This window comes from Syngnathus floridae, chromosome 3, assembly GCF_059516105.1.
Source record: "Syngnathus floridae isolate MCC-2025c chromosome 3, RoL_Sflo_1.0, whole genome shotgun sequence".
Classification (NCBI taxonomy): Eukaryota; Metazoa; Chordata; class Actinopteri; order Syngnathiformes; family Syngnathidae; genus Syngnathus; species Syngnathus floridae.
Window position 1 is genome coordinate 4,143,992 of NC_142415.1, and position 27,282 is coordinate 4,171,273.

General features: G+C 43.0%; 2 protein-coding genes across 7 annotated transcripts in view; one reads left to right on the top strand and one right to left on the bottom strand.

Moving 5' to 3' along the window:
- nadsyn1 (NAD synthetase 1) overlaps positions 1-27,282 on the bottom strand; it is a 120,466-nt gene that overhangs the window by 86,834 nt on the left and 6,350 nt on the right. For all 6 annotated transcript variants that reach the window (XM_088370100.1, XM_088370101.1, XM_088370103.1 and 3 more), the window contains one exon: positions 4,178-4,238. In XM_088370100.1, coding sequence (XP_088226226.1) covers positions 4,178-4,238 — 61 coding nt within the window. The remainder of the gene's footprint in view (positions 1-4,177; positions 4,239-27,282) is intronic.
- LOC148400115 (uncharacterized) lies at positions 11,323-13,198 on the top strand. Its single transcript, XM_088370957.1, has 4 exons — positions 11,323-11,452; positions 11,550-11,639; positions 12,267-12,371; positions 13,079-13,198. Exons 1-4 carry the CDS (start codon positions 11,333-11,335, stop codon positions 13,196-13,198), a joined length of 435 nt encoding a protein of 144 aa, XP_088227083.1. The 5' UTR covers positions 11,323-11,332.

Here is a 27,282-nt window from a genome sequence, read left to right on the forward strand (position 1 = left end):
TTGTTGCCCATGCTCAAAAGCTATTAATAAATTTGCCAATTACCACTTGAAATAACAAATATGTAGCTCAAATTAAGAGGTTTTTTTTTTATTGTCTCAACAAGACCGCTCATGCTTTTATTTTCAGTAGGCTAGATTATTCTAATGGCGTTTTTTATAAAAATATATATATAATAAGCAACTGCAGACTTATACTACCGTATTTTTCAGACTATAAGTCGCGTTTTTTTTTTCATAGTTTGGGTGGGGGAGCAACTTCTACTCAGGACCGACTTATATGTGAATTTTTTCACAAATTTTTACTTGATTAACACATTACTTACTAGTATAGTTGATCACTTCACATGTTATTTTCACTTTAAACCGCATGAGGGCGCACTATGGCTGTGGAATAATTGGAGCCTTACAGATGATTTGATAAACTTATTTGTGTCATAGTTATTTGACATATAGTTTATTTAGAGTAGCAACGTGTATGTTGTTAGACTTCAGTAATTTCCGTTTGTCATATGTTGAGCCAACACACACAAGCACCAGCGAAAAGAGCCAGTTACCAAACCCACGTCTTGCCTGTTACTTTGTTAAAGCTACAATACAGTTATATACTAGATCTGTGGAATAATTGGGGCCGCAGCTGATGACGAGGGCGCACGTTGGTCTGGAATCGACAGCTGTGTTTTTGTTTGTTTTTTGACACAGAATGAATATTCCGGTGGATTTAATGATTTGGAGTGACACGGATGGTTCGTTAAAATTCTTGTTTATATTACATTTATTTGATATATCTAGTCTGATGTCAACAGCTGTGTATTCTATTTATTTTTTTCATACAGAGAGGATAAATATTGCAGGGGTGTCAAACTCATTTTTTTCGGGGGCCGCATTGTAGTCAGAGCTTCTTTCAGAGGGCAATTATGACTATTAACACAAATAAATGTATGAGCACCGCAAATTTTATACAGTAAAAGCTACAAAACAAACTGCCAAATAACTCGTTTTCAAATCAGACGAGTAAACATTGGTCAAATATTTAAAAAAAAGATATTAAAAGTGAAGACAATTTGCAATTCTAGTAATCACGCATGAATTTGATGCAAAATTTATCTTCGCGGGCCACATAAAATGATGTGGCGGGCCATATCTGGCCCCCAGGCCGTGAGTTGGACACCTGTGATTTAGAGTGTCACGGATGGTTTGTTAAAATTGTTCTTTATATTACATTTATTTGATATATCTAGTCTGACGTCAGCAGCGCACGTAGTCTTTCTGGCGTCAACAGCCGTGTATGTGCGTGTATGTGCGCGTGTTTTTTTTTTTTTTTTTTAAGTGACACAAGACAAAGATTTAGTTGGCTTTAAAGATTTGGAGTGACACGGATGATTTGATAAAATTGTTGTTTATATTATTGATATTTCATACGTACTTTATATATTGTTATATGGGCCTGTAGAAATATTTGAACTGCAACGCGCCGCTGACGTCAGACATGTTTACATAAAGGAGGACGAACTCGATCGATGGCTTTAATGATTTGGAGTGACAGAGATGGTTTGAAAAAGGTGTTATTTATGTTATAGTTCAAAGTCAAAGTCAAAGTCAGCTTTATTGTCAATTTCTCCACATGCCAAAGACACATAAAGAAACCGAAATTTCGTTCCCCCCTATCCCACGGTGACAAGACATGGCTCACAACAGACAAACAAGTAAACAGGTATAACAAAAGCGTGCTGAATAAATAATGAATAAATAACACAACAAATAAATAAGAGGAGCAAAAAAAAAGGAGCAAGTGCACGTACAGCAGACATTCCCGAAAATAGCGCAACAGTGCCGCACGCTACGCAGAAGGGGGTAGCGAGTTCAGGACCCTAACAGCCTGGAGAAAGAAGCTGTTGGCGAGTCTGGTGGTGCGGGAGCGCAGGCTTCTGTACCTCTTCCCAGAGGGCAGAAGGTCAAACAAAGAGTGAGCCGGGTGACTCACATCTCTGGCAATCGAGGTTGCCTTGTGGGTGAGATGGGAGGTGTAAATGTCCTTCAGGGAGGGGAGCGAAGCACCAATAATCTTACCAGCCGTATTCACTATGCGCTGCAGGGCCTTCAAGTTCTGTTCAGTGCAGTTACCACCCCAGACAGCAATGCAGCTGGTGAGGATGCTCTCAATGGTGCCACGGTAGAATGTAGACAGGACTGCCTGAGGAGCACATGCACGCCTGAGCTTCCGCAGGAAGTACAGGCGGCGCTGAGCTTTCTTTGCCAGTGACGAGGTGTTTGCGGACCAGGAGAGGTCCTCACTGATGTGCGCTGGGGGGCCCCCGTGCTCAGCGTGATGCTGGCGGAGATTTTGTCGCCAACACGCACCACCTGAGGCCTCTGACAGAGGAAGTCCAGTAGCCAGTTGCAGAGGGAGGTACTGAGGCCCAGCTCGTCGAGTTTGCAGATGAGTCGATGCGGCACAATGGTGTTGAAGGCAGAGCTGAAGTCCACAAACAGCAACCTCACATATGAGTCCTTTCTCTCCAGGTGGGTGAGGGCCGAGTGGAGGGCAGAGCAGATGGCATCCTCAGAGGACCGCTTGGCACGGTACGCAAACTGGAAAGGGTCAATGGTGGGGGGGAGAACGGACTTGATGTGCTCCATGACAAGCCGCTCAAAGCACTTCATGATGATGGGCGTCAGTGCCACGGGGCACTTACTGTTATTTGAATAAGTGTTAATGTTACATCAGGCCCTTTCTCAGCTTCTCGTTTGTGTTTATGTCACGTTAGCATACCGTATCGTGAGCATGTTGTTGCTGGTTCAGGCTGATGTCAGGGCGCACACGTCGCGTTGTTGACAAAGGACTCGGAATTTGATCAATGGATTTACTGATTTGGAGTGACACAGATGATTTGGTAATATTATTGCTTGTATAATAGTTATTTGATATATAATTTATATATCGTTATATGGGCCTGTGGAATATTTTGAAGTGCAAGCGCCGTCAGCAGCGCGCACCCATTGACATAAAGGACGATCAATGGATTTAATGAATTGGAGTGACATATGGTTTTATAAACGTGTTATTTATGCAATAGTTATTTGAATAACTCTGAATGTTACATCAGGCCCATTCTCAGCTCTTCGTTTGTGTTTATGTCACGTTAGCATACCTATCGTTTAGCCTGTTGTTGCTCATTCATGTCTGTTTTTGGTGTTGGATTTTGTCGAATAAATTTCCCCCAAAATGCGACTTATACTCCGGTGCGACTCATATGTTTTTTTCCTCCACATTGTGCATTTTATGGCTGATGCGACTTTAGTCCGATAAGTACGGTAGTCCTTCTAAACACCAGCAAATACCACCTCATCACACCAGCCAGCAAATTACATTGCCGTTCAGTAAGTCAAAGAATACATTATAAAATCTTGCTGCTGCTCTGTAAATCTCTAAATAGTCTTGGACCAAAATACATGTGAGATACCGTATTGGCCCAAATATAAGACGACCCTGATTATACGACGCCCCCCTCTTTTTCAAGACTCAAGTTTGAAAATACTTTTTGAACACCAAATTTGATTTTTATACGGAAAATAATTACAGTACATCTGAAATAAATGATTATAATAATATATTCGAGAGAAAAAGCATGTTGCTTAGCCTCATTCAATTCATGCAAAAACTGTCTAATCAAATCTTAATATCTGAACATTTAAATATGTAAACTAAAGTGCAATCACATTTGTAAATGAATGGCTTCTGGTTTTTGAAATGTAAATAAACCTACTACTACTGTGATAAAACAACAAAATTGCAATAACTGCATTAACCATCAAAGTAAAGTCTAACTGTAACTGTAGTCTTGAAACAAATTTGAATAAGGAAATACATTGCAATAAAACATTGCAATCTGCTACCGCTATTTTTATTTTTATTCTTCGTGACAGGGGTTTGCTTTGACTTGGGGAGTTAAGTTCAGCATTAGCTTTTAAGATATCTGGCGTTGTGAATGGGCATAATGTCTAGACCCCGAATAAAAGACGACCTCAACTTTTTCAGTCTTGTTTCAATACCAACACCAACACCAACAACACCATCTTATATTCGGGCCAATACGGTATATCAGGATTGATAATGTGCATATCGCACAGTACTATTACTTTGTATATTACAGAGTGAGAACATTTCAATGAATCACACCAGATTTCCAGCTCTGGGCCCAGTCTGTATTTGGCTCCATGTTCTTTGGCAATCTCAATACCTATAGGAAGACAAAGAACAAACATGAAATGATTAGACAGATTAAATTAATTGTAGATTATTATTTTTTTTACTGTTGTGCATTTTAATGCTTACTACAAAGTTTATTTTTTGAAACTCAGTGGTAGAGTGGTTGTTCTCCAACCCAGAGGCTGAGGGGGTTCGATCCCCAGCCACTACGACCATGTTACTTTCCTTGAGCAAGACATTGAAAACTCAAAATTACTTTATCAGTTAGGAACTTCATTTGCAAACAGAGCGAACGATAAAGTTTCATCGATTTTTTATTTATTTCGGCAAGTACCATATTTTTCGGACTATAAGGTGCACCTAAAAACGTAAAATTTTCTCAAAAGCCGACAGTGCGCCTTATAATCCGGTGCGCCTTATATGTGGACCAAATTCCTAAATTTAAAGTGGCCCGGAGCATTGTCATGAAATCAATCATAAGTGGCCCGCTGAAGACTATGAATCATGAATCAAAAAGACTATGGATCATTATTTTGTGATTATAAAGTTATTTGTTGCGTCTGAAGTTGAAATAAATAAGATAAAATGGAGAATGATTTGATTTGGATTAAAAATCTTGCATTGATGATGATCAAACATACTGTAATGAAGCTGTGTGATTATGCATTCCTTAGGTCATGCAGCAAGAAAAATGGAATATCTAAGCAATAATAATAAATTTTATTACAGGCTTTTGGCGCACGGGGTAAAAAACAAACATCACATACCGTATTTTTCAGACTATAAGTCGCAGTTTTTTTTCATAGTTTGGCTTATACTGAGGAGCGAATTGTATGTGAATTTTTTCACAAAATTTCAAAATACAAAAAAAAAAGGTGAAACCGCGATATAGCAAGGGATTATTGTAATTTGAAGTTCAAGTGACGTCAGCGTCGCGGCGCGGCAGTTGTTTACATACTTAAAGGACAAAGATTCGATCACGGGATGACGAAGATGACAAAGGGCCCCACGTACTACCGGCATCATTAGCGGCTTTGTTTGTAAGTGACACGGAGGACGAAGAGTTTGAAGGATTTAATGATTTGGAGTGACACAGAAGGTTTGAAAAACTATTATGGCTTTTACGCACGCCCGGTCCTACTCTACGGAGTTCTCTTTCAACTCCGTGGATGGTCGTCGGGGGCCGGCACTCGGCCAGGTGGCTGTCCGGGGACGGTGGATGGGGCTCCGACATGGCTTTTACACACGTCCGGTCCTCCTCTACGGGGCTCTCTTTCACCTCCGTGGATGGAAGTCGGGGACGGCGCTCGGCCCGGTGGCTGTCCAGGGACGATGGATGGGGCTCGGACATGGCTTTTACGCACGCCCGGTACTATTCTATGGAGCTCTCTTCCACCTCTGTGGCTGGAAGTGCCACCTCCGGGGATGGAAGTCCGCGCCGCTACACGCCTGGAAGTCGACGCCGGTGCTTGGGGCCGTGTGGCGGTTAACTATTTATGTTATAGTTATTTGATGTATTTCATTTCGTGTAGCAACTTGTATATGTTTTTATCGTTACAGTTCAGTAGTTGTTGGCTCATTGAACTCGTTTTGTTAAATAAAGTGCCGTTTACCAAACCCACGTCTTTCCTTGTACTTTGTTAACGCTACAATATAGTTATATACTAGATCTGTGGAATAACGACAAGGCTGATGTCAGGGCGCACGCGTGGCGCTGTTGACAAAGGACGAGGAATTTGATCGATGGATTTAATGATTTGAAGTGACACAGATGGTTTGATAATATTATTGCTTACCGAATAGTTATTTGATATAGTACATATAATATACATATTGTTATATGGCCCTGTGGAATATTTTGAAGTGCAACCACCGTCAGCTGCGCGCACCGGCCGGCATTGTTGACATAAAGGACTATCAATGGATTTAATGAATTGGAGTAACACAGATGGGTTTATAAATGTGTTATTTATGTAATAGTTATTTGAATAACTTGATATGTTATGTCAGGCCGGTTCTCAGCTCTTCGTTTGTGTTTGTCACGTTAGCATACCTATCGTTTAGCCTGTTGTTGCTCGTTCAGGTCTGTTCTGGGTGTTGGATTTTGTCAAATAAATTTCCCCCAAAATGCGACTTATACTCCGGAGCGACTTATATATGTTTTTTATGTTATCGTGCATTTTATGACTAATGCGACCTATATTCCGGAGCGCCTTTTAGTCCGAAAAATACGGTAATAAAAGAGAATCTAGTTGCATTGTTCCACGGGAAAGCGGCACTCAGCAGCTTTGAGATATCTCACTAACCGCGGCCGAAGAGGTGTCAGACAGCTGAGGAGAGGTCAGACAGCTGCAGAGGAACAACGTGGCAACATGACTCCTATCTGTTTGAACAACAATCCATTTATTGGAATATTAGCTGAACAACGTGGCAACGCGACTCCTTTCTGTTTGAACAACAATCCATTTATTGCTATGTTAGCTGAACAGCGTTGCTTCAGTTGTGTAATCCCCTTCCTTTAGTGTCACAACGCCTATGTAACCAGGGCATCCTAAACAGAATAAAAGGAGGAGGCAAAAACAGAGAGCTCCAGAACTGATGGAGACTGCAACTGAGCGCTCTCTGTCGTTCTCCTTGTGAGTAAAGCAATTACTGGTTCTCAGCCGTTTGAACAGCTGGGGATGGACTTCATCGGTAAACTGACGAAGACCAAAACTGGATTTCAATACATCCGTGCTATAATGGATTATTTTACCAAATGCCCTCAAGTTTATTCGTTAAGCTCAAAGTCTGCAACAGAAGTCACAGCCTGCATCGTAAAATGTGTCCAGCAATTTGAATCGCCCAAAAGAATACGAACAGATCAGGGCAAAGAATTTGTCAATGAAGGAAGTACTATTGTATTTGGCAGAAATTATCTGCTTTGTAGCTGTCAAATGCAAGGCTCTGAGGGTACATTTGGCCTGCTACTTTTTTTTCATACTGTTAATTGCATTTTGTCTGTATTTTGTGACTATTGCAGTTGTGGGTGCCATCTTTTCCTTCTGTGCATTTGTGATGCAAAGTCAGTATAGTGAGGATGCTAAGCTCACATTTTCAAACACTATTTCACTGCAAGATTGTCTAACTCAATTACTCATTCCTTCCCTTGGCAATTGTGTGAAACGCTCAAGATAAAAAGAGGCCTTTGCTTGCCATACCCAATGGGTTGGTTGAAAAACTAAATGGAACGATTCAAAGGTGAATCCTTTGTTTAACCAAATTAAATTTTGACAATTTCTTATGATATTGCTGATAAGTTTATTTTTATTTGAGAGAGACACTATCAAAGTAAATTACATACAGTCTAAAACGTTTTGTATTAACAACCACTGTTTGGGTCATTTTGACAATTGTCCAAAATGAATTACAGAAAAACACCACTGTCACTAGTGCAACTTTAAAACTGATTTTTTTTTGTTTGTTTTGTTTTTTTTAGAGCTCTGAGCAAAGTGGTTTGTCAGCATCCAGAAAGCTGGGATGAATATTTGGATGCAGTGATGTTTGGTCTTCGGACCAAAAAACAAATGATGACAAAGTACTCTCCTTACTTTCTAATGTTTGGCAGAGAGTTACGCTACCCCATTCAAGTGCCAGAAAATTACAAGGTAAGAGTTTGGCACATCTAAATCCACGATCTATCACAAGGATTTACAGTATCATGAAAAGGTTTTTTAAAACAAACAAGTCCAATTTGCTTGTTCAATATATTCGTTCTTTTGTTGCATCTTAATTGCAAATCACGAATACAAAACTAAAACTTGCTGATGCTTTAATCACTAGAGCAAATATTTTCCAAAGGTTGATGGCACTGAGGTGGATGTGATGGGACTGGAACTGCTGGGACAGAACTATGAAAAACAAGAGCTAACATTTGAGCTTGTTAGGGAAAACATTAAAAAGGCACAAGAAAAAAAAGGCATCCAAAAATCATTTCAGGGACCACAGTGCTTTTAAATTTAGAAGACCTAGTTCTGAGGCAAAACATAAGGAGTCAGCAAAGAAAGGGAAGAAAATTAGACCTAAAACTTTTTTGGGGCCATACAAAATTGTGGCTATTGAGGGTAAAACAGTTGACCTCTGTGATAAAAATGGAAAATTGATTCCCAAAATAAATATTGATCACTTAAAACCATACAAAGAAAATAAACAAGGAGTGCCCCACAGGTATGGTTAAAAAAAAAAAAGGAGCAACCAACTGCTGTCCCTCCAACCAATGCCTCTCCAGCCACAACTCCTCCAGCCTCAGCTCCCTCTCCCTCTGCCACTGCTCCTCCAGCCTCAGCTCCCCCAGCTACTGATCCCTCTGCAACAGCTCCAGCTTCAGTTACTACAGCCATTGCTCCCTCTGCCACTGCTCCTCCAGCCTCAACTTTCAGTTGTGTGTGTGAAAGCGTTTTACATTAGTGTGTGTGTGTGTGTGTGTCTGTACGTGTGTGTGTGTGTTAGGGTGTGTGTGTGTGTGTGTGCGTGTACAAAAGCATTTCAGTTGTGTGTGTGTGTGTGTGTGTGTGTGTGTGTGTGTATGTGTGTGTGTGCACTTGTTTTTATTAGTATGGGGGGTCCGAAGACAGGGAGCCCACCAACAAAGTGGGGCCCTGTGTCGTTGTGGGGTCCAAAATCCTGGACCCCACTCGGGAAACCACTCTAAAACAGCTTGAAATGCTCTAACAACATGCCTCACGAATTTTTTTCACTTACCCCACATGGTCGCAATGTTGAGAATTGTGTGTGTGAAGTGTGTGTGCTCAGTAGCGTCCCCCCGACCGTGGCAAGTGGTATTGCAAGTATACACACTACCGGAAGTGTGTAAGATTCAACCAATCAGGGCACCTCGTGATCCGAGTGTTGATTAAGAAAATAAAATGCTATTTCCTGTAGATTTAAACCAGGTAATTATTATTTTAGTAACCATAGCAGCTAAAATAATAGTGTAAACATAAAATCCCTGCATTACAATTGCAATTTATCTACATGTTATTTAATATTCATTACACTTGTTTGCTTTATAAAAATACGCTCATTCTATTAGGCTTATTTTAAAAACTGTCTCGTGCATTTTTCATGTTCTAAACATAAAAATAAAGGTATAAATAAATAGTAATTTATTCTTTACCATCAGTTTACATATTAGTTTAATCAGCAGGTATTGCATGTGTTAGCTTCATGCGGCTAAAACCGCCGGTTTAACGGCACTTCGCCACGTGTGACGGCGCAAGGCTGAGACTGCTCCGCGACGAAGACATGCTGCTCCTATCGAAACACAACATACACGGTGAGTAAATCAACTGCATGTAAATACTAAGTACATGAAACTGATGTAGAAATGCTTTTTGTCTAGACCCCGAGGGGTTTATATGCAATGATTATGGCTTCGGATTCGGTATATTGTCACTCGGATGGCGTAACGTTTTCCCCTCAGAATGTCCGGCTTTTTAACTTGTCATTCATGTTAGCTTGTAGTTGTTTTAAAAACAATGGTGTAAAAGAGAACGACAGAATGTATAATTGCTCCGTGTTATATTCAGGGTGATTTCGTTGTGCTAATGTTTCATAATTGCTAACCCCAGAACCGGACTCTGGCCGTAATTGCCGAAACCTCTTCAAAACCCGTTAAACACGTGGTAAAGGTCAGTGTTATGATATATCTGCATGTCTTCTGTATGTCTCGGTGGTTTTCTATCATCTAAGAATGCTTTCTTTAGATAACACAAGTATTCTGACGCAAATAAAACTATCCGGAAACTAGCTAATTAGCTAGCGCTAATCAGGATGCTACGTTCACTTTTCAAACAGAAACATAATAAAAACGAGTTGGTAGCTCCTGAAAAGTATAACGAGTTATACTGGTAAAACTATTGAAATAACTTTTCTTTGGATGCAGCACCGCTGCTGTGCTGCTCTGTGTTGGCCATGTTAGTTTTTAAAAATAGGTAGTTATAGTTACAAGTTATTCTCATTTAAGGTATTTGAGTTACTATCTAGTTACTGCATTATAAAAGTAATGATACATGTGCCTACTTTGCTGGTTTTTGTAATATGTTTTTCTGTGCACTCTTGTCTGCTGACAGACATGTCTTGACATGCCTACACGTGACTCAGCAGGATGTCAGCGTTATGTCGTGCATATTTTTGTCCAGCTTTTGGGTTTGTAAGAATTCAGTTCACAACACACATTGACTCAAGGAAGAGCTGAAAGTAGAAGAGTGACCACGTAGGGACAGAAATAGCTCATGACATTATCTGTTGTTATTGAGATAATAAAATTAGCTGTGAACATGTAGAATTACTACATGCTGTGATCTTTGGGGGGGTCTAGGGAGGTCTTGTTGGTGGGGTGGAGTACCCCAATTAAATAATAATGGGGTAAATGGTGCTTTTGCACTATTTAGTGTCTGTACATCTAGTTTTCAGTCTGTGTGCATTCTACACACCTACCCACTTAGGCAGGGGTGTCCAAGTCCAGTCCTCAAGGGCCGCATTCCTCCATGTTTTCCAAGTTTCCCTCGTTAAACACACCTGTGCAGGAGCCTGATCATTGAATCAGGTGTGTTTAACGAGGGAAACTTGGAAAACATGGAGGAATGCGGCCCTCGAGGACTGGACTTGGACACCCCTGCACTTAGGTAAAGGGCTGTTTCAGTCCTTTTTTGGATCTGGTTGGAACTGTGACTAGTTAGAAGAAACAAAGCTCAGCTTCAAACCGACAAACATTTTCATTAATATATCAGTATTTTCTGAAAAATATTATAGAAAAATATTCTTCCTTTAATCACTCTTGTTCTGTTAGTTCTCAGGCCAGGCTTATTCCTTCAGTCTTTATACAGTGGATGATTACAAATCTTTTAAAATTAATATAGAGTGCTTGTTAAAGTACTCTCTGACATGTTTTGAATTATTTTTTCGAGCCAGAAAAGTCCAAAAGGAAAGCAAGAAAAAAGCCTGCTGATGAAGCAACCTTTTACATTCAATCCTCAAAGGACAAACCTGGACTAGTAGAAAGATTTAGTGATGATCAAAAAGTTAATAAACTCATTTTTACACCATTTATCCATTAAGTATATATATTTGTCTCCAAACTGCACCATGAAAAAAATAATAGTAAATGATGAGCCCCATTTGTGCCTTTTTGCCATCAAAAACATAGAAATGGGAACTGGAATCGATTACAACTATGGTGATTCTAAATGGCCATGGCGTGAAAAAGTAAGTCAGTAAGATCAAGTATGCAAGTTGGAATATTAATTTGTTATAAAAAAAAAAAAAGGAAGACTTTTGTCTCTTTTACTTGAATTACTCTCAGGCTTCTGTTGATGGTGCGCTGCTTGAACCAGCCAGAACTTTGCAGGACTCTTACCCTGATGATAGCATCAAACAGGATACCAGCCTACAGGTAACATTCAGTTAGACTTTGTTGTACCTTAAACAGCATTCAGCCAACCATTGGATCGCATGGTTTTTGTGGTTCTCCTCATGGAGCCCAAACGAACCAGTGGCACACACACTTATTGATGGATTGTTGAAACATGCGTCCATGGGTGTCCAACCAAGCCAATCAATCACACACACATAACAGATTTCTGATGGCTACTTGCGGGGCCCTCCGTATGGATCTAAAGTTGTCTTGGTTATTCCAACCAAGCCAATCATTCACACACGCATAATAACAGATTTCTGATGGCTACTTGTGGGGCCCTCCGTATGGATCGAAGGTTGTCTCATGTTTTTAGATCATATTTTGGTTATGGACATTATGGAGGCTGATTATATTACAGTTATAGTTCCACACATCCTCAACAGCTAAACGGCTAAAGTGTCATGCTGAAGGATGCTCCACTACATCCATAAAGATGCTGTTATAGGACCTGATTAGACATCCAGAACTGACTGGAACACTTTAGTTAGAAAATCTTGTTTGGTTTTGGGGACTAACTTCACATGATTTAACTATACAGGTCTTGAGTCTGTCATTTGTGGTGTCTGTATGATGTTGGTAAGTTATTTGTGGTTTTAATTCCAGGTGACAGGCTCTCAGGCTCCTGTTGATGGTGCGCTGCCTGAACCAGCCAGAACTTGGCAGGACTCTGACCCTGATGATAACATCAAACAAGATGCCAGCCAACAGGTAACATTCAGTTAGACTTTGTTGTAAGAAATAAACTTTGTAGACCTTTTCTTGTTCTCTTAGTTTACAGCTTTTAGTTGGAAAGCTGTTCTTTAGTCAGAAGGTACCTTAAACAGCATTCAGCCAACCATTGGATCACACGGTTTTAGTGGTTCTCCTCATAGAGCCCAAACGAACCAGTGGCACACACACCTATAGATGGATTGTTAAAACATGCGCCCATGGGTGTCCAACCAAGCCAATCATTCACACACACATAACAGATTTCTGATGGCTACTTGTGGGGCCCTCCGTATGGATCTAAAGTTGTCTTGGTTATTCCAACCAAGCCAATCATTCACACACACATAATAACAGATTTCTGATGGCTACTTGTGGGGCCCTCCGTATGGATCGAAGGTTGTCTCATGTTTTTAGATCATATTTTGGTTATGGACATTATGGAGGCTGATTATATTACAGCTATAGTTCCACACATCCTCAACAGCTAAACGGCTAAAGTGTCATGCTGAAGGATGCTCCACTACATCCATAAAGATGCTGTTATAGGACCTGATTAGACATCCAGAACTGACTGGAACACTTTAGTTAGGAAATCTTGTTTGGTTTTGGGGACTAACTTCACATGATTTAACTATACAGGTCTTGAGTCTGTCATTTGTGGTGTCTGTATGATGTTGGTAAGTTATTTGTGGTTTTAATTCCAGGTGACAGGCTCTCAGGCTCCTGTTGATGGTGCGCTGCCTGAACCAGCCAGAACTTGGCAGGACTCTGACCCTGATGATAACATCAAACAAGATGCCAGCCAACAGGTAACATTCAGTTAGACTTTGTTGTAAGAAATAAACTTTGTAGACCTTTTCTTGTTCTTTTAGTTTACAGCTTTTAGTTGGAAAGCTGTTCTTTAGTCAGAAGGTACCTTAAACAGCATTCAGCCAACCATTGGATCACACGGTTTTAGTGGTTCTCCTCATAGAGCCCAAACGAACCAGTGGCACACACACCTATAGATGGATTGTTAAAACATGCGCCCATCGGTGTCCAACCAAGCCAATCATTCACACACACATCTAAAGGAGAAGAAATCATCTGAAGGAGACTGGAGGTCAGCATGGTGCCAAAGTTATCTGAATCGGTATGCGGGCAAAGTTAGGGGTCGTTTAATTTTGGAGGGAGACAGATGAAGGCCTCTGAAGGGCTTTTATTTCATATGTCTAAAAGCATATGGCGTATGTTACAATGTGCTTAGTTTTTAATCAGGATATGTTTTAAACTTAGCTGAGCTAGGGTCATTAAAACGTGCTTAGTTTTTAATCATGATATGTTTTAAATTTAGCTGAGCTGGGGCCATACATGGGCATATATTTTTATGAATCAAACCAGAGAAGTGGAGGGAGCTTTGTTGAAAAAGAGGGGGTCAAGAGGGGAAGTTTTGTTGAGAAAAAGACATTTGAAGAAGATAGTCAAATGAGGTAGAGCCTTTGATGCGTCATCAGTATGCGGCCAAAGTTATCTGATTTCTCGCGACACGTGATCCCGTAGGCGTGGTCTTATCCCCGCCGAATTAGAAGTTGGTTTAGTGTGAATGACCAACGCTCATTTTGAGAAGACAAGCCATCACTCTGAGCAACGGAGTCGAAGCGAGTCAAAAGTTGTTTCGAGATGGTTAAAGGTAAGTCATGTTACTATTTTGTCGCCGTAATAATAATAATGATAATAATAATAATAATAAATAATACACTGCGGTTATTTATAAAACACAACGTAATGTTTATGTAATGTTTGTAGACATCATCGTTCTTGCCGATGTCCATTCAGCCTTCGATGACGATTTTAGCGACGTTTATCTAACTCAATCAGACTACGGTAAGTCAATCGTTCATCTAAGGGATTTCCTATAAATGCTAATAGTTGGTGATTTTATTTTATGTATGTAACAGATCTCGTGGCCGCGGCTACTAGGAAATACAATCAGCCGACACAAGCTGCCTTCGAACGCCATTTTGAAGCAGCGGAAGCGGCAGAGCCAGCGAGACCAAGCGCATCAGGGTCACATGCTACTGTTGAAACCAATCCAATTGCATCCCACACCAACCGACAGGAAACATCGACGGACACAGAGTTAGCTGAAGCTCTATCTACATACGAGGGCTTGAACCATCATCAAGAGTCGACAAACAAAGTTGGAGGTATTCCTTCTATTTTTCTCTCTTTGTATGCTATCATCCGACATACTATTTTTTGCTATTTCTGATATTATAACGGATTAACTTTTTATATCTATACTTCCAGGTGAGCGTCGTGACACGGAGGTACAGAGAGGAAGGGGGACGGGGCTGCCCTTCTACAACACGCGCCATTCAGCCAGCAGGGGGCCTGTAAAGTGCCGTGGTAATTGTATCGACAAAAGACGGTTACAAGAATGTTTTAAGCTAATACGTATTCTGACAGATTTGGCAGAATCAAAATAGGTCTGTATTGTTTCTGTTGTGTTTTCTGTTGTGGAAAGGAAATATAATGGATCATTCAAACAGTACGTCAGCAGAGTAAGATTTCTTAGCAAACATTGATGAAATAGATTTGCTACCATTTAGCGAAACAAGTCAAAGAAGTGACACACCTGAGCTAGATTTCTCAAACGTTAACAATGATTCGTTATCAAACAATACATCTACGCGTCAAATAACGAAATAGATGTTATTGATGACAGCACACCAGCATTTCAACACATGCCCCAGCAATCTAACAGCGGTTCTGTATTAACTGATCAACGCGGCAGTTCTGTTGTAGTCAATAGACCGCATTTCAATAATGTAGAGGTAAGGCGACAGTTAAATATACCATCGCAACTGAACATCAATGATTTTGCAACCTTCTACCTCCAGATTGAAGATAAAATAGATGATGTTTTGCAAGAGGTGGTTAGTCGAGCACAACCAGGTGATGTGATTCAGGCTGAGTTAGGGGGTGGTAATGTTAGAGCTCACATCTACCAGCAAACAAGTGACATAAACTCTATCAGAGATAGTGTAACAGACATGCTTGAGCGTTTAGCCCAATCAAATACAGAGCTTCTGGCTGATGAGAGCTTAGAGCTTATTGTACAAACAGTCACCCCGTTGCGCAGTGGAATACGTCGTAGGTTGGTGAACAGTACCAACAGAGAAATTTTGAGGTTGAAAAAACGACACTTACACATACCGCGTAATAAAGACAACAATCTATACTTTGCTCTCTCGCTAACCTATCTGCTAAATGACACACTCACATCAAAACAAGCCACAAGACAGGCACGGCTCTTACACGAGAGTGTGGGGTTGGATAGCCAAACACTTGTGAGTCTTGGGTGATGTCCATAAATTTGAGAAAGTCCTCAAACGGAAAATAATGTATCGAAAAGAGGACTGCCGCCCTAATGACTTTTTTCGACACACATTATCCCAAAACAGAAAACGACACTTTATTTGTCTTTCACCTCGAGGGTCATTACTACGGCGTGAAAGCTATAGAGGCATTCGTTGGTCACGCATTCTTTTGCAGACTTTGCTACAAGGGGCATGAGAATTGGCAACAGCATCAGTGTGAAGGACACTGTAACATTTGTCTAGATCCGTGTTGTAAACAACGGCGGATTAAACGTGTTATCTGCCCCGATTGTAACAAAACTGGTCGTAATGAGGAATGCTTTTCCAACCAGAGTTTCGAGCGATGAATCGTGTGAGCAACTGCACCACATACAAAAAATGCTTGCAGTGTGGTCTCCAGTATTATGTGAAAGCTGATGCAACCAGTGCTAAACAATGCACAGTGTGTGATGAGATCTTAAATCAAGATGATTCCTTGCTGAACCCCCACATGTGCTACATTCAGCCCATCAAGCCTCAACCACCTTGCAAAAATGTAGTATACTACGATTCCGAAACCTATGTAGACGTAGATGGTTTACACAAACCTTTTCTCATCTGTTGCAAATCGAATAAACTGACGAAACGCTGGTTTGGCACAGATTGTGTTGACGAATTTCTCAGATTTTTTCAAAACCCTCGGTTTAAACAAATTACATTTGTTGCACATAACGCGAGAGGTTTTGATTCATACATCTTGATAAGGGGAATGCTTGAATTAGGTCTCAAACTTGACATTCTGATGCAGGGAAGTAAAGTTCTATCATTTGTCGATTTAGACACAAAATCTCGATTCATAGACTCGCTCTCATTCTTGACGATGCCTCTAAGTGCGATGCCTAAGGCCCTGGGGTTTGAAGACAAATCAAAGGGTTATTTTCCACACAAATTCAGCTCTTTAGAGCATCTAAACTACGTAGGGTCTCACCCTGACCCCACGTACTACGATATCGAGCGAATGTCACCCTCTCAACGAGCAAAGTTTGCCGAATGGTATGCCAAAGAAGCTAACAATGTGTTTGATTTAGCTAAACAGGCGATAGCCTACTGCAAAAATGTTGACCTGTTAATGCAGGAGTGTGAGAAATTCAGGAGCGAATTTTTTGAGGCCACAGGAATAGACCCGTTCAACGCTGTGACAATAGCCTCTGCGTGCATGAAAGTTTTTCGCACAAATTTTCTAACCCCTCAAACACTAGCCATTACACCTTCAGACAACTCTATGCGTCAGCACAAATCTTTTTCACATGACTCTATTCAGTACATACAATGAATCATGCACAGCCAGAATATCCAAATTAGACATGCATTGGACAGGGGTTAAGTTAGGATAGATAACTACACGGTAGACGGCTATTCTGAAATTGGGGGCGTAAAAATAGTGTTTGAGTATTTTGGTTGTTATCACCACGGCTGCGCAGAATGCTTCGACCTCTCTAAAATATGCCCGACAACAAAACGCCCTTTTCAGGAGAGGTTTGATAACACGCAAAAGAAAATTCAGGATCTACAGCTTAGACAGGATGTGCACCTTGTAATTATGTGGGAGCATGAATGGTTGCAAATGAAAAAGATGGACATAGAGGTGAAGGAATTCCTTAAAAAAACCAAATTTCCTACACCGCTCAAACCGAGGCAGGCTCTTTTTGGGGGCCGAACAAACGCATTTGTTTTAAGATACGGGCGTGTGTTGTATGTTGACGTGACATCATTATATCCATTCATCAACAGTACAGGCGTCTACCCTATTGGTCATCCAACGATTATCCACGGTGATTTTAAAGACCCTAGGTCGTATTTCGGTTTCATCAGCGCCACAGTCAACCCACCCCGTGGTTTGTATTTTCCTGTTTTACCCTTCAAAACAGCTAAAGGTAAACTCGTCTTCACACTGTGTCATACATGCGCTGAGTGTAACAACCAGCAGACGGCGTGTACACATAATGATGAGCAAAGATCGTTAACAGGTGTTTGGACAACCCCTGAATTTGTTAAGGCACTTGACCTCGGCTACACGGTTGCAGATATTACCGAAGTATGGCATTACACAAGAACGAGCGACACAATTTTCCGTGATTACATCCGAACATTTCTAAAAGGCAAACAGGAATCTTCAGGTTATCCGGCTCACGTGGTCAACCAGGCTGATAGAGAACGATACATAGAAGGGTACGCCATTCATCAGGGTATCCAACTAGACCCTTCCAAAATTGCTGTAAACCCGGGAAAAAGGCAAGTGTCAGCATTGTCTGTCTCTGCACCAGAGTTGTCGGGGCTGGACCAGAGTGTGATCCCAGGCCCATGTTCCATAGGTACAAAACTTGGTAAAAGTCGTCTGGTGAGGATTTTTTGAGCCATCTTCTTTCTCTGATGTGTAGACAAAATTCTTGTGTGTGAAAGAGGAGTCTGCAAGCCCGCTCTTATACATTTTAGATAATTATGCTAATGACTACAACCCCACCTTTCTGTGACTGTAGGTGAAAAAGGGGGTTTAGGGGGAGCACAGGCTACTGTGCTGAGGAGGGCCAAGGGTGGGGAGTTTAAAGTTATTTTTTTTTAGTAAGGGTTAATCTAAAATCCCCCTCCGCGAGTCGTCACCTTATCGTGGTGGAGGGGTTTGCGTGCCCCTATGATCCTAGGAGCCATGTTGTCGGGGGCTTCATGCCCCTGGTAGGGTCACCCATGGCAAACGGGTCCTAGGTGAGGGGTCAGACAAAGCACGGCTCACCCAAGCCCCTTATGATGAAAAACATAAATGGACTTTGTTTTCCCTCGCCCGGACGCGGGTCACCGGGGCCTCCCTCTGGAGCCAGGCCTGGAGGCGGGGCTCGAAGGCGAGCGTCTGGTGGCCGGGCCTTCGCCCATGGGGCCCGGCCGGGCATAGCCCGAAATGGAAACGTGGGTCCCCCTTCCCATGGGCTCACCACCTGTGGGAGGGGCCGAAGGGGTCGGGTGCAATGTGAGCTGGGCGGCAGCCAAAGGCAGGGACCTTGGCGGTCTGATCCCCGGCTGCAGAAGCTGGCTCTTGGGACATGGAATGTCACATCTCTGGCTGGAAAGGAGCCCGAGCTGGTGTGCGAGGCAGAAAGATTCCGACTAGATATAGTCGGACTAGCCTCCACACACAGTTTGGGTTCCGGTACAAGCCCTCTCGAGAGGGGCTGGACTCTCTTCCACTCTGGAATTGCCCACGGTGAGAGGCGTCGAGCAGGTGTGGGTATACTTATTGCCCCCCGGCTGGGCGCCTGCACATTGGGGTTCACCCCGGTGAACGAGAGGGTAGCCTCCCTCCGCCTTCGGGTGGGGGGACGGGTCCTGACTGTTGTTTGTGTCTATGCACCAAACAGCAGCTCAGAGTACCCACCCTTCTTGGGGTCCCTGGAGGAAGTGCTGGAGAGCGCTCCTTCTGGGGACTCTATCGTTCTACTGGGTGACTTCAATGCTCACGTTGGCAATGACAGTGAGACCTGGAAGGGCGTGATTGGGAGGAACGGCCCCCCTGATCTGAACCCGAGCGGTGTTCTATTGTTGGACTTCTGTGCTCGACACGGATTTTCAATAATGAACACCATGTTCAAACATAAGGGTGTCCATGTGTGCACTTGGCACCAGGACACCCTAGGCCGCAGTTCGATGATCGACTTTGTAGTCGTGTCATCGGATTTGCGGCCGCATGTTTTGGACACTCGGGTGAAGAGAGGGGCGGAGCTGTCAACTGATCACCACCTGGTGGTGGGTTGGCTCCGATGGTGGGGGAAGATGCCGGTCCGACCTGGCAGACCCAAACGCTCTGTGAGGGTCTGCTGGGAACGTCTGGCAGAATCTCCTGTCAGGAAGAGCTTCAACTCCCACCTCCGGCAGAGCTTTTCCCACGTCCCGGGGGAGGCGGGGGACATTGAGTCTGAGTGGACCATGTTCCGCGCCACCATTGTTGAGGCGGCCGACCGGAGCTGTGGCCGTAAGGTCGTTGGTGCCTGTCGTGGCGGCAATCCCCGAACCCGCTGGTGGACACCGGCGGTAAGGGATGCCGTCAAGCTAAAGAAGGAGTCCTATCGGGCCGTTTTGGCCTGCGGGACTCCGGAGGCAGCTGACAGGTACCGGATGGCCAAGCGGAACGCGGCTTCGGCGGTTGCTGAGGCAAAAACCCGGGCGTGGGAGGAGTTCGGTGAGGCCATGGAGAATGACTTTCGGACGGCTTCGAGGAAATTCTGGTCCACCATCCGGCGTCTCAGGAGGGGGAAGCAGTGCAACGTCAACACTGTTTACAGTGGGGATGGCGTGCTGCTGACCTCGACTCGCGACGTCGTGAGTCGGTGGGGAGAATACTTCGAAGACCTCCTCAATTCCACCTACACGCCTTCCATTGAGGAAGCAGGGCCTGGAGACTCTGAGGCGGATTCTCCAATCTCTGGGGTCGAAGTCACTGAGGTAGTCAAAAAACTCCTCGGTGGCAAGGCCCCGGGGGTGGATGAGATCCGCCCGGAGTTCTTAAAGGCTCTGGATGTTGTGGGGCTGTCATGGCTGACACGCCTCTACAACGTTGCGTGGACATCGGCGACAGTGCCTCTGGATTGGCAGACTGGGGTGGTGGTTCCCCTCTTTAAGAAGGGGGACCGGAGGGTGTGTTCCAATTACAGGGGAATCACACTCCTCAGCCTCCCTGGTAAGGTCTATTCAGGGGTGCTGGAGAGGAGGGTCCGTCGGGAGGTCGAACCTCGGATTCAGGAGGAGCAGTGTGGCTTTCGTCCTGGCCGTGGAACAGTGGACCAGCTCTACACCCTCGGCAGGATCCTCGAGGGTGCATGGGAGTTCGCCCAACCAGTCCACATGTGTTTTGTGGACTTGGAGAAGGCGTTCGACCGTGTCCCTCGGAAGGTTCTGTGGAGGGTGCTTCGGGAGTACGGGGTGCCGAGCCAACTGATAAGGGCGGTTCGGTCCCTGTATCACCGATGCCAGAGTCTGGTCCGCATTTCCGGCAGTAAGACGGATTCGTTCCGAGTGAGGGTTGGACTCCGCCAAGGCTGCCCTTTGTCACCGATTCTGTTCATAATTTTTATGGACAGAATTTCTAGGCGCAGCCGAGGCGTTTAGGGGGTCCGGTTTGGGGACCTCAGCATCACGTCTCTGCTTTTTGCAGATGACGTGGTGCTGTTGGCTTCTTCAGGCCGTGATCTCCAGCTCTCGCTGGAACGATTCGCAGCCGAGTGTGAAGCGGTCGGGATGAGGGTCAGCACCTCCAAATCCGAGTCCATGGTCCTCGATCGGAAAAGGGTGGAATGCCCTCTCCGGATCGGGGATGAGATCCTGCCCCAAGTGGAGGAGTTCAAGTATCTTGGAGTCTTGTTCACCAGTGAGGGGAGGATGGAGCGTGAGATCGACAGGCGGATCGGTGCAGCGTCGGCAGTAATGCGGACCCTGTACCGGTCCGTTGTGGTGAAGAGAGAGCTGAGCCAAAAGGCAAAGCTCTCAATTTACCGGTCGATTTACGCTCTTACCCTCACCTATGGTCACGAGCTATGGGTCGTGACCGAAAGAACGAGATCTCGGATACAAGCGGCCGAAATGAGTTTTCTCCGCAGGATGTCCGGGCTCTCCCTTAGAGATAGGGTGAGAAGCTCGGTCATCCGGGAGAGACTCGGAGTAGAGTCGCTACTCCTCCACGTTGAGAGGAGCCAGATGAGGTGGCTCGGGCATCTTATCAGGATGCCTCCTGGACGCCTCCCTGGGGAGGTGTTCCGGGCATGTCCCACCGGTAGGAGACCCCGGGGACGACCCAGGACGCGCTGGAGAGACTATGTCTCTTAGTTGGCCTGGGAACGCCTTGGGATCCCCCGGGATGAGCTGGATGAAGTGGCTGGGGAGAGGGAAGTCTGGGAGTCCCTCCTAAAGCTGCTGCCCCCGCGACCCGACCCCGGATAAGCGGAAGAAGATGGATGGATGGATGGATAATCTAAAGTCAGTTTACGTTTTGCTCCGACGTTTGTCCAGACACGGCTCGATAGGAAGAGTCCCGTAATACTCTCACCAAATGCTTGCATTCGTTCATACCACTCGGCCAGTGATATATTCAGTATTGTTTGGAAAACTCCACATTCACTATTAAACATTTCTAGCGTTAGATACATGACGTCGATTACCTCTCCATCTTCTGTCCTATCAACAGTTTGAGGAGAAACTTTAAGCCGGGAAAAACATCTTCCGCTGGCTGTAATTCTGGAAATCCAAGTTACATTCAGCTCCCCCTCTAATCCGTATCCATTGACGAACTCGGTCAAAACCTCAGGCAGGAGTTGATTTAAATCACCCCAGTCATTTGAGTTCAACGAACCATACGCGCCGGTCTGCTCATAGTTGTTGTTTGATCCAGAGCCCTCTTGAATTCTTATAAAGAAAGACAACTCACCAATCTCGTAAAAAAAATTAAATCCCCAGAGTCTCCGGTGTGAGATGCCAACACTGCTCAAGTTTTTCTGTAGGAGGCTGTTGCATACGCTTTAGATACATTGCGTCTAACAAGCATCGGGGCCTTTACGGCAAAGATGGATATTGACCGGCGTTTCTGCTATCATGATTTGAGCTTCAGGTTTGCAGTTTAGCATCACACTTTTAGCTTAGCGCTTTTCTGTGGACTAGCAGCACGATATAGCAGCGTAATATACCAACAACAGGTCCAGCCCCTCTCTCAAACCACACCTTTGTGTATCACGTGTTTTTAATCAGGACATGTTTTTAAACTTACTCAGCTAAGTTTAAAACATATCCTGATTAAAAACTAAGCACTTTGTAACATACGCCATATGCTTTGACATATAAAATAAAAGCCCTTCAGAGGCCTTCATCTGTCTCCCTCCAATATTAAACGACCCCTAACTTTGCCCGCATACCGATTCTGATAACTTTGGCACCATGCTGACCTCCAGTCTCCTTCAAATGATTTCTTCTCCTTTAGATGTCCTTTTCTCAACAACCCCCCCCTTGATCCCCTAAACTATTGTATGTCAAATTAGATGCAACAAACCCTGACTATCTCCTTGATCCCCTAAACTATTGTATGTCAAATTAGATGCGACAACACCCTGACTATCTCCTCCAGTCTCTTTCTTTCTTTCTTTCTTTCTTTATTTCTTTCTTTCAGATATCTTTCTTTCAGATATCTTTGGCACCAATAATGCCGACTCTCATGACCCCCCATACTGACACAAACACCCCTCCCCATTTTTTTCTCAACAAAACTCCCCCCTTCACCCCACACGTACTGGCTGATAGCAAAGCTAGCTCAGATGCTGCACCTGTTTTGATTCACAAAAATACATGCCCATACATGTCCACATCTAAAAATGGCGCCAGCAAACCAAAATGGCGACAGCCAAAGATGCCGCCGTCACGACTAGCGCCATCTTGACGCCCCCAACCCCTCCCCAATCCAAAAGGGGGTGATTTATGATACCATAACAAATCCTGAAAAGGTCATAAAATTTTATTACCCCTATCTCATTTGCATATGAATAGACATCAAGGCTAGGTGCATTCTATTATTGTGTGTAATGCATTTCAGTTGTGTTCGTGAGAACACGACATTCAATGGTGGTTGTGAAAGCATTTCAGTTGTGTGTGTGAGAACATTTCACTGGTGTGTGTAGAAGCATTGCAGCTGTGTGTGCAAAAACACAACATTTCAGTTGTGTGTATATACGTAAGCGTTTCACTTTTGTGAGAGGTTTTTACTGTGGTGTGTGATTTTCTTTCTTTCATATGTTTACATATATTATATATACATATATTTCATATGTGAATGGTAATCCTGAATTATGTCCCTAACACCTTACCATTTGCATTGTTGAATGATGTGTTGTTTTTGGGCAACGGGACTAAAAAATGATCAGTTAAAATTTAAAATGTACAGTACAGTACCATACCAGTTCAGTGGCCTAGTGGTAGAGTGTCCGCCCTGAGACTGGAATGTTGTGGGTTCAAACCCTGGCCGGGTCATACCAAAGACTATAAAAATGGGACCCATTGCCTCCCTGCTTGGCACTCAGCATTAAGTGTTGGAATTGGGGGGTTAGATCACCAAATGATTCCTGGGCGCAGCACCGCTGCTGCTCACTGCTCCCCTTTCCCCCAGGGGATGGATCAAAATCACACGGGGATGGGTCAAATAATGAGGACAAATTTCACCACACCCAGATGTGTGTGTGACGATCATTGGGACTTTAATTTTTTTAACTTTTTTAATGATTACATAAATTTTGAATAAAGTATTATTTAGCCTCAAGCAAAAACTCAATTAACATTAAGGATTTCTTTTTTTTCTTTACACATTTCATTGTAATGATTTGTAGACATATAATTTTTTATGTTTTTTTTCATTCCTTTTTAGATGAACCCAGTGATACAGGGTCATTGTTGGCATTTTTAATGAGCACTATTTGTAAAATATGTAAAATATGCAATCATGCCAGGATAGTCTAAAAAAGCATGTTAAAAAAAGCTTGGAATCAAGCACAGCTTGTAAAATTCAGAGTACCGTAATTGCCGGAGTATAAACTGCACCGGATTATAAACCGCACCAGCTAAAATTCAGGGATATTTCAGTTTTTTTCTTACATAAACCGCACCGGACTATAAGGCGCACGTGCACACGAGTTTTTTACAAGGAAAGACAGTACATGGAAAACCTTTTTAACGTTTTGATAAAATACTTGAACATGTCTTTCTAAACATTGCCTGTGACGCAGCAGTAGTACCGCAGCAACGTAGAAGTGTGCACGCGAGTTATTAGCAAAGAAAGACTGGACACAGAAAGTTCTTTTAAAGCTTTAATAACATACCTTAACATTTCTTTCGAAACACTGCCTGTGACGCGGCAGTAATACCGCAGCAACACGGAAGTAACACAGCAAAGGCACTGAGACGCGGAGGTAACACAGCAGCAACACAGCAGCAACACGGTAGCACAGCACTAACAGGGCTTGTTAAAAAAACATACCAGTAAAAGTAAAAAAAGAGCCGTCTTCATCTTCCTCCTGTGCACTGAAACCAGCGAAGTCTTCCTCCTTAGTGTCCGATTGGAATAGCGTTAGATATCCTTCGCCTCACACTTTCTCAGTCTCTCTTTCGTCGTCGCTTTTATGCATTTCTTCGAGTGTGAAGAGGGTCTGTTCATGCTAATCTTATTCATGCACGAAGCGCTAAATTACATTAAACTAGCGAGCGACACGTATAGCTTAAAAGCGGCATCATATGCATTTCTTTTGTCCCTCATAACGACGGTTTGTGTATAAAAGCTTCCTGTCTTTGTGTGAGCAAAGACATGATGATGTGCGAGACGATCAAATAACAACCTAGCACGTCTTTTTCGGCGCATTATCTCTTCTTCTTCTGTCTCGCTCTTGCTTCCTGCTAGAGCGCCCCCTGGAGACCGGAGGCCGTAAAAATCCATAAGTACGCTCCAGAGTAGACAAGATAATGTCATCAACATCGACTGCCTTTGGCTTAAAAGCGGCATCATATGCATTTATTTTGTCTCCCATGAAGACAGTTTGTGTATAAAGGCGTCCTTTCAGTAATGTCCATCTTGATCGCGTTCCGCGTGATGCGCGAAATGTAAACACAAAATAGCGCGTCTTCTTCGGCGCATTATCTCTTCTTCGCCTGTCTCGCTCTTGCTTCCTGCTAGAGCGCCCCCTGGAGGCCGGAGGCCGTAAAAATACATAAGTACGCCGCGCCGCCGTTTAAGGTTCAAAGTAACCTTCTGAATAAAATGCATTAAAAGTTCACATTCATTACAACTTGTTTTTGGTGAGCAAAATGTCAGAAGAATTGAATTTAAATGCTGATTGATTGGGTTTTATTTTACTTGATTGTCTATTGTGTGCCATGTCCTGTCACCGTGGGATAGCGGGGAACGAAATGTTGGTTTCTTTGTGTGTCTTTGGCATGTGAAGAAATTGACAATAAAGCTGACTTTGACTTTGACTTTTGACTTTGACTTTTAATACAATGCAGATGGTCCAAACATCGCCACTGCTTTGTGTAATGTGTGACATGGCAGAGTAAGAGAAAGGGTTTAGAGCACAGGTGTCAAACTCAAGGCCCGGGGGTCAGATACGGCCCGCCACATCATTCTATGTGGTCCGCGAAGACAAATTGTGCATCAAATTCGTGTGTCATTACTAGAATTGTAAATTGTCTTCACTTTTAATAATATCTTTTTTTAAAAATATTTGACCAGTTTTTACTCGTCTGATTTGAAAACGAGTTATTTGTCAGTTTGTTTTGTAGCTTTTACTGTATATAATAGTGTTAAGAATAAAAGTGATCAAGTCATCACAAAAATCACGAAAAAAATCTTATATAAGCCGCACCTGACTATAAATCGCAGGGTCCAAAATTTTGGAAAAAAGTCGCGGCTTATAGTCTGGAAATTACGGTAGTATTGAGAATTCAACATGTAACTGAAGATGTACGCTTTCATTTGAAAATTGACTAGGTTTTTGTTGTTGTAAATAAAAATGTATGTGGTGATTAAATTGACCCATAAAACTTGAAATTTGCATTGATAATTTCTTATGAGCTTTTATGTTTTGGCCAGTGGACCCCAACCCCCGGGCCGCTGAACGGTACCGGTCCGTGGCTCATTTGGTACCGGGCTGCACAAGAAAGAATAAATTTACTTTATATTGTGGTATACTGTTGTGTTTGCATGCCAAATTTCCCCATGGAACTCAGTGTTGAAGGCTTCGTTGGGATGGTGGTGTTTATGTGGTAATACACTTCCGTTGTTGTTCTGCTATATGATTGGCTGTAAAGACAGTACAATGACGTTTAAGATTGTGGTTGGTCTGTTTTGCGAAAATGGGATTGTAATTCAAACACGGACAATTTTTGCAATGAGAACGCCATAAACAATGTGCAATCAATGATTATTTGATTAATTGATGCTTTCGACATTTGAATTCAATTTGCTAAAATTGTTTTTAGGAGCATTCTTCGCAGAAACCATGATGTCATCAAACACCAGTCCATAAATATATCATTTGATAGTAATCCGGTCCGTGGTGCTAAAAAGGTTAGGGACCACTGTTTTAGGGCATCAATGGGCAAGAAAGGTTGCAATTTTTCAAGGTGAACCAGTGGCACTGTCCCCCATCTCGGCAGCAAGATGGAAGCTGTTGTGGTGTTGTTTGCATTGAAAGTATGAATTTGCTTTAGAGACTAGATTCACCAAACTCATATCACCCAATTATGCAGAAACCTGATCAAACATTACTCAAAATTAAAGAACAAATTGAGAGTTCATACAACAAAGCGTTAAAACAAACTATTGTCTGACAGCAGAATTGTCTAAAGTATATAGGTACAAAACGGCAAACATTTAAAGCATTCTTTAGGCACTGTAAACATCTGACTTTTCTTTTCCAGTTCGCAGAACATCTTACAAAACAAAGAAAATGATTTCCCAGCAAAGGCATAAGACAGGGGGGTAGGGAACCTATGGCTCGCGA